Consider the following 7,978-nt stretch of genomic DNA (forward strand, 5'->3'; position numbering starts at 1 on the left):
CGCTGCAGCCAGCAGGAGGCTGGAGTCAACGGTTAGTCCCAATTACATCAGATACTCTTGTAATCCAACACCACAGCCGTGTGGAGGGATGGCTGCCAATAGACGTGGTGAAAGCTAGGAAATGGGTACGAGGTTTTGATAGAATTTATACTGCATTCTATTCAGGAATAAAGTTAGAATTTCACAGGAAGCAGCTCACAATGACAACCTGCTGAGATCCAGTGGTCCAGCTGGAAAAAGAACAGGACAGCGTTGACCCATCCTTTTGCCTAAATACAATGCTGTTCCTAAGTGCCCCAGGTCACACCATGTAGTTAGGGTTGCCACCTTCCACCATGGAAAACATGGAGCTGAAAGAGTGTGCTGGACACTGTCTACTTCAGACACAGTATAGACAGATCAACATATTGCAAAGTGCTTTATGCTCCTTAGTATGACGTGAGGTTTGAGCGTACAGATGAACTAGAATAGGACTGCACAGCACTCACTGTTTATCTAGCCTTGATCCAGGACTATCACACTAACTTAGATGTTTCACCTAGGGCGCGTCTGTGCTGCGTTCTGGCTGCCCCGCGGTTTTGTTCCGTCCTCCGCCACGCACCATACCACACCGTGAGTGTCTCAGAAGCGGAGCGTCTTACTGCTGGACTTGCAGATTATATTGTCACTACAAGAACTTTAAGCTAGTATGTAACTTCTACTCCAAGCACTCCTGTAATTAAACTCCATGTCTTCTCTTTTCTGTTGGTCCTGATAAAACTTATATGGGATGTCGGTTATAGGAGTCAGTGTCACAGTCCTGATTGGCCGTCTCCTGTAATACTAGACAGGTCATACAAAATAAAAAAAATAAAAAACATTTGTTACTTTACACAACTAAAAGTCACTGAAAATGTTTTCCAAGCACCAGGTGAGATCTTAATTTTTAGCATTATCCCACGACAAATTCTATGAACACTTGACAGTGGGTTATGTGGGAAAGCTATAAGAGATCATTTCTGGCATGCCTGAGAAGAACTTTTTTTTTTGTATTTTATGGGACAGGCAGCAACCCTGTGTGACCTGGTTAACACAGCCAATTCACAGGGTTTAAGAACACCAGACAGAGAGGCATGAGATGCAGCAGGAGGAGGGAAACAGATGACTGACAGCAACTCTAAAGTTTAAAGATAGCTACGCCAGTTGGTCGCCAGTTGCAGGTAAAAGTTTAGTTTGAGACACTGCACACATCAGCTATTCTGATATCAGTGTCAAATATTCTGGCCAATAGGGTCGGACAATTATTATTTTTTTTAAACACTGGAACCACCAGAGCCCATGCCCTTTAACGTTATGAGAAATAAAAAAAATGGATTTGGTCACTGCCATGTGTCCCTACTGCCCTGATATTTTCCCAAATACCTGTTCTGCGAGTCCTGTGCGTGTGTGCTATATGTTAAAATATCTGGAATGTTATTTATGTGACTCATTTGAACAAAAAGTTTCTAAATTTTATACTTTTCATAGGTTGGTGTGGATGCATGCGTTCACATGGTATTTTGTGCACCAACCTTTGAAACTGTAAGGTGCACTTGTGGACCAGAGACACAAATAGAAATGCTGAGGGGAGTTTTTGCATTTGTCGTTTAACAAAATGTGCCAAATGTCAGAATTTGCACCGCAATAAAAATTTAATAAAAAAATACTTAAATTAATTACGATGTTGCAGCATTCGGTTAAAGCCCTTTAGATGATGTGCTGCTTACGCCTAAAATGGTTGCGCAACGGCTACGTTACAACTCCGCTGGAGCAGATACGCAGAGCTTCTAGGCAGGACAGAAAGTCAAGCACAGAAGCAAAATCATACATCTGGTTAATTTTTAAAATAAAAGAGACCGTGCTCACGGTGGATGACATTTCCTGGCATTACACCTTTAAAACACAGCGCAAAGCTGTTCCCCCTTTATTCCTCCGGATGGAAACAAACTGTTGTTGGTTTTGTGGTTCTATAGTTATCTATATTGGTTGCAAGAGTGGCCCCCTCTTCCCCAGAAACCTCAGAGACTTTGTGATGACTGAACTGAACGAGAAACAGGGAGAATGTTACTGGCACTGTGACTGTTCCTGGCAGTTGATATGTCATTTATAAAATTAGAAATGGCACATTGTGCACTAAAAGTACTCCAGTTTTGTGCAGGTTTATGCTTTTAGATAGACTATCTGGCTGTGTGTGGGGGCTGCGTGTGTTATTGTTGCGATAGAGCTTAATGCAGTGCTATAGAGATGGAGAGAGATGATTAGGCCTGTCGCAACAGTCAATGAGTCAATCAATCGCGCAATAAAAAAAAAAATGAGTTTGACCATTTTTTGTGCCGCTTGCTTGTTTTCCTTCTCTCTCTCTCTCTTTCTCTGTCTTTCTACCAAAGAGACTGGATGACCACTCTCGGTTCCTTAACGCAACGAGGAGTGAGCCCTCTCGTCAGTCGCATGGTCTTTGTGTGGGGAGACGGGACTCCTGGCGGAGAAAGAGAGAGACAGAGGAAATGCAAGGTGCCGTCAAAAACATATAAAGTATATGAGCGATATCTCCATTGTTACTCAGCCGCCTGTTTTCTCCCTTTCATTCCAAACCACACAGTTTACAAACTGCCATAGGAGACAGACTCAGACATTAAGGCCACAGGCTGCTGTGGACTGGCCGTCTCGCGAGCGCACCCAGGAAAGTGGCTGCATGTGTCTGACAACGCACTAAACATTAACCGGTACAAGCCTACAGCTGTCCGCTGTCAGTGTGTCAAAGGCTCCCGGGCGGTGAAGTGAGACTTTGTTACCCGCTTGTTGGTCAACGGTTAATGATCGGTTATTTAATTTAATTGCGCTTTCTTTTGGAAGGCTGGCTGCCAAAAGTCGGCATTTACTAGCTAATGAATTAGCATGAGGTAAACGATACTAGTAATCAGAAGCAATGTGGAGGCTGCCGTCTGGTGCGTACGTCGGCCTGTGTGTGCGTGCGTGTGTGTGCGCGCACGCCCGGCCCGCCCCCGCGATGCTCCGACCTGCAAAGGAGCAGAAGAAAGTAGCTGCCCCTTTGCCAACATCAAAGCTGAAAACAGAGCTATTTTGGTACAAACATTAAAATATCTTCCAGTTCCAGTGTTAAATATTCCCTGCTAATATAAACTTAAAAAAAAAAAAATGTGAATGATGAGCTGCACCCTTACATTTTTTGCTAACATAATTACAGATGACATTACTCAAATATTTTGCAGTTCAATTCCAGTATAAACTGCGTGGCATATTTGATTTACTAAATGTTCAATTTACTAGCAATAGTGCATGCAGACTAGCTTTACAGTTTTGTTAACTGTTATCGACCTACACTTAGAAATAGGCCAAATTCTAAAAAGGTCTAACTCAGAATTCAATAGGAAAAGGGGTTACATCGGCAATAACGCTTGATGATAAATTTGGTTGTTTGATCAAGGGTTTTAGCATCTGCTGATGTTTGGACACATCAGTGGGTAAAATGCTCCATGACTGGATTGGAAAGTCTTTACTGCCCAGTTTATTGAGTTAACCATAGGGCTGTAAGGGTACATGTAGTCTTTCTGAACGGTTTCGGTACTGGACGTTCACACTACTTGCATGCAAACAGAAATTCTGTAGCGCAAGTTTTACGAGGAATGATTTGGCAGCGCACTAGTTGTTGTGTGAAACAGATAACTTGGTATTGGGGGGGGGGGGGGATCTCTGGGCACAATTCAATTCCGATACAGAGGCCAACGTTTCAATTCTAAACTGAATATCAATGCATTGCGATGCAACATTTTGTTTATGTACATTTCCGTGTAGGATTTTAAAGAAATATACATGTAAATCTGAGTTTTGGATTTTTACTTATGCAGTATTTGTCACACACAAGTTGTAATAAAATGTTTTTGTCTACTGAGGTTTTTATTTTGTTGACATTCCAGGCTTAAAGGTGCTCTAAGCAATGTTGGGTGATGTTACTTCTTGTTGACGTTCAAAGTATTTCCAAACAAAAACAAGACTAGCCCGCCCCCCCAATTTCCCTTCCGCGCACTAACCCCCCCCCCCCCCCAATCTTTTTTTTTTCACTCGCTAACAGAGAACAAGACGTTTCATACCAATCTTCCTCACTCCGTAAGGCTGTTCATGCTCCAATATCCTAAAATAAAAAAACAGAAGGTGGCATCCCTAACAGAGTAGCATTTTCCATGAAAACCTAAAACTGGAGGACTCTCAGCATTTGTTCAGCCCTGTGATGAGTGTGTTAAGTGCATCTACTGTTGGTAACAGGTCTAACTAAGAGAAGTAGTATTCTATTTGGTTGTAGTGAGACCATCTACATTTCCTCAAACGTTCAAGCTTCCTTTTTAAATAATGAGGTAATACTGATGAGGTGATTTGTTGTGTTCAGCAAGAAAATACTAAGGATTAGCTTCATTAGCACTCACAGGCTAAAGTCACTTAATTGTTTTACAATACAGATGCCATTCTCGTGTTTTAGCCTTTTCATGAAAATGCATGAGCACGTGTGAAGGCAACTTTTGTGGAGACAGAGCTGCTTACTGCTGAAAGGCCTGGTAGTAGTGAGGTAGGGAGCTGGAAGTGCTCATAGCAGGACTGCTGTATGCCTGAGGTAGTTGGCTGTGGTTATGGGCTCCAGGGCCCTGTGGTACATGAGCCTGGGGAGGCTGGAAGAAAGTAAAAGGCCCTGGAGCCTGGGAGGACAGCCCAGTGGAAGAGGATGAGGAGGATGAGGTGGTGGTGGTGGGGGGATAGCCCATCACTAACCCTCCCATCCCCATGTGGGGGCTGTAGGGCGGCAGGCTGAAAGGCAAGAAGCCTAGCAGAGGCCCGAGGTCCATGTTAGTGGTGCAGGACAACTCGGTGGAGGTGATGGCGGGGCTCCTGGACAGCAGGTGGGGGTCGCTGCCAGCACCCACGCCTTCACCCAGCACCTCCCTCTGAGGGGAGGCAGAAGTTGAGGTAGAGGAGTTGACTGCAGCAAGGTGAGGTGGGGGGGCACTCTGCAGGTCCAACAGAAAACTGTCCACGTCGGCGCGAGGATATGAGGTAGATCCATGTTGGTACCTGGCCATGTTGCTGTATGGCTGCTGCTGCGGAGCCACTGGGGACTGAAGGTGATGGTGGTGGGGGTGAGAAGATTGGGGAGGCATGTGGCGAGCCACACCCATACTTGAGGACAAGGACCCCTGCATGAGGCCATGAGGGTGTCCCATCCCGGGGACAGGGTTGGGCATGGGGTAGGAGTTGTACATGTCCCTGGAGAAAGTCTCCATGGGCTCCTTGGAGACAGAGCCCATATCACAGGCCACGGGGCTGGTCTCCTCCTTCACTGAGCCCTGGGGGGGTGCAGGGCTCGGTGTAGCCACAGGCGTGCTGGGTGTACAGGGTGCCATTAACCCCGACTCCTGGGCATGGCTCTTCTTCAAATGGCGGGTCAGATGGTCTCTGCGGCCAAAGCGTTGTGCGCAGCGTGGGCACAGGAAGTCACGGCGGCCAGTGTGCACCACAGCGTGACGGCGTACATCCTTGCGGGTGTAAAAGCGGCGGTCACATCGCTCACATGAGTACTTCCTCTCCCGCACCGGCACAGTAGCGCTAGTGTTGGCCTCTGATGGTGGAGGCCTGTCAATATGGCTGCTCAGGTGCTCCAGCAGGGATGGCGCCCCCTCTGGACAGGGTAGGCCGGCTGCAGCACTGTGGGCTGCCACCAGGTGGCGTCTATAACCCAGCTGGGTGTTGTACTGTTTTCCACACTCGTGGCAATGGAAGAGCTGCCTGCTGGCAGGGGGGCTGTCCTGCAGCTGGCTCTTTAGATGGTCCTGCTGGTGAAACATGGTCTAACAGAAACAGTAGTGGCTCTGCTGCTGCAAAGGGACTCTGGCCAAGAGCCGGAGAACACACAGACAAGACTCATGAGGATCTTCCAGAGAGCTGAGCATCAGCCTACAGACCTCTGGTCGTTTTGTTAACTTGGAGTGCTAGAATATTTGCTAAGTGCTGTTTGTTGACTGTTTGATGCTCTCTTGGGGCAATGACTAGTGCTCTGTCCTGCCTTACTGGGGCATGCTGTGTCCAGCACTTGGTTTCTGTGACAGCAGCTGCCATAGCAACCCCAAAAGGGCTGCGGTGGTGAGGAGCTGTGGAAGCTCTGACGGGGTCTGCGCTTCCTGAGAAGAGCTCTTGTGTTGGCCCGTGGTCTGGTTAAGTATTCAGCAGCCCTGAACGCTGGTCACAGCAGCTGAATCACAGAGGCAGCTTGACATCTTTACAGACCTGCAAAACAGAAGAAAAAGTCACATTGTGCAAACGATACCTTTTGGCTTAAACGGTATTAGTGATTGAACGATTTATCGGCCAGACGATTTATCGGCCAGACGATTTATCGGCCAGACGATATATTGGCCCGATATTCATATTTTTATTTGTATCGGCGTATGCGCGGCTTCCGCATTCACCAATTTTGCCAGCATTATTTACCACAATGGCAGCTCTGTGTTGCTAGAGAGATGCACCATGCCCCACCCCCAATAGAGTGCTGTGTTGGTGGTCCAAATGGAAACTGAATGCCTCGTCTACAAAACTGCTTGCTGTTTAGAGAGCTGCAAATAGCTAAGTTGTAGGTTATCTGTAGTAATGCTGACATTGTTCTGTGGGAGTTTTATTCAGCGACCACCTGGCTGAGGTTTCGAAGCGTTTTGATGCATGTGTGTGTGTTGAATTTTTCAGTCAGCGTCAGCAACCCCACAGAAGTGTTTGTGTTTGTGTGTCTGTGCGTGCGTGTCTGTCTCACTTAGTGCGGGACACACATGACAGCGATGTATGAAAGTGCAAGTGCAAGAGAGTTTTTAAAACTTTATATAATTATTTATACCTTTTCAACGGTGATGCAGTTTGGAACAGAAACTTGAACAAATTGTTGTTAATAGCACTCATATTATGCTAATTTCCAGGTTCATAAATGTATTTTGAGGTTGTACCAGAATAGGTTTACATTTACCGCACATTGCTGCAGATCCTGTATTCACCCTGTGTGTTCAGGTCTCTTTTTTAGCAACAGAGTGAGACATCTCACTTCTATACTATCTTTGTTAGGAGTTGCAAATGAGCAGTAGATGGGTAAGATCACATCAGCTAGATAACTCTTTCTCCAACTTGGTCAGTACAAGGCAAGATTAGCTGGGAGACTTCTTCTAGACGAGGGCCACTTGCAGAACAGGGACATGGAAGTAGTTCTTTTGGAGATTATGGTCAACTAGTGTGTGTTGCAGCAGTGTTTTACCATTAAGAACGAGCTAGCATGCTACGGTTAACCACCTTGTCTCAGCTAGTGACGTAGAAAGCTGTACAGAACATCTAACCCGGAGAATGAAGGCAGAGGACATTCAGAAACCGTATCTCTCTCAAAACAGCATGGATAGTTTTTTTTCCCAAGTTTTTATGTGTTTGGAAGCACCAGAGATAAAATCCCATAAAAAGTTTTTTTTTTTTTTTTCATAATATGGTGTCAGATCAGATGTCAGATGCACACTTGCATACTTATGTGTACTTATATCTCATGTATACTTATGCATGCAAGTTATTTTCCTCCGCTAATTTATGTTCAAGAAATCTTCCAGCTTCTTCTACATTTTTGTTTAGACCTACTACTGTGTTGTCTTTGCATATGAGGCGGCATATTATTCTTAGACATGCTCATTTTATTTATGTAGAAAAACTGAAACCATGGCAGTCTTAAATTAAAAATCAAGCACTTTATGTCAATGGCTACTTTTAGGTTGTAAATAGTTGGTTACTTTTGAAATTAAGTATACTGCAATGTGCACTTTGTTATGCTGCTTGCTTGTTGCAACTGTGTGCAATAGTGTAGTTATTATTTACGCTTAAATAATTATTTTTAGAATTTATTTTCAGAATTTTAATTATGCTATATATATATATATATATA

The 7,978-nt window shown here is 45.0% G+C and overlaps 1 protein-coding gene and 1 long non-coding RNA gene across 2 annotated transcripts in view; one reads left to right on the forward strand and one right to left on the reverse strand.

The window, feature by feature from the left end:
* The first annotated feature begins 1,194 nt into the window (after nucleotides 1-1,194).
* LOC117948145 overlaps nucleotides 1,195-7,978 on the forward strand; it is a 9,270-nt gene continuing 2,486 nt past the window's right edge. The window contains exons 1-2 of the long non-coding RNA XR_004657391.1: nucleotides 1,195-1,205; nucleotides 3,758-3,763. This is a non-coding gene — a long non-coding RNA (uncharacterized LOC117948145). The remainder of the gene's footprint in view (nucleotides 1,206-3,757; nucleotides 3,764-7,978) is intronic.
* The window catches only part of LOC117948143 (zinc finger protein PLAGL2-like), a 16,508-nt gene continuing 12,619 nt past the window's right edge, over nucleotides 4,090-7,978 (reverse strand). The window contains exon 2 of the mRNA XM_034877647.1: nucleotides 4,090-6,306. Within this exon, the coding sequence (XP_034733538.1) occupies nucleotides 4,569-5,867 (1,299 nt within the window). The 5' untranslated portion in view covers nucleotides 5,868-6,306 and the 3' untranslated portion in view covers nucleotides 4,090-4,568. The remainder of the gene's footprint in view (nucleotides 6,307-7,978) is intronic.

The sequence above is a fragment of the Etheostoma cragini genome, chromosome 7 (genome assembly GCF_013103735.1).
Source record: "Etheostoma cragini isolate CJK2018 chromosome 7, CSU_Ecrag_1.0, whole genome shotgun sequence".
Classification (NCBI taxonomy): Eukaryota; Metazoa; Chordata; class Actinopteri; order Perciformes; family Percidae; genus Etheostoma; species Etheostoma cragini.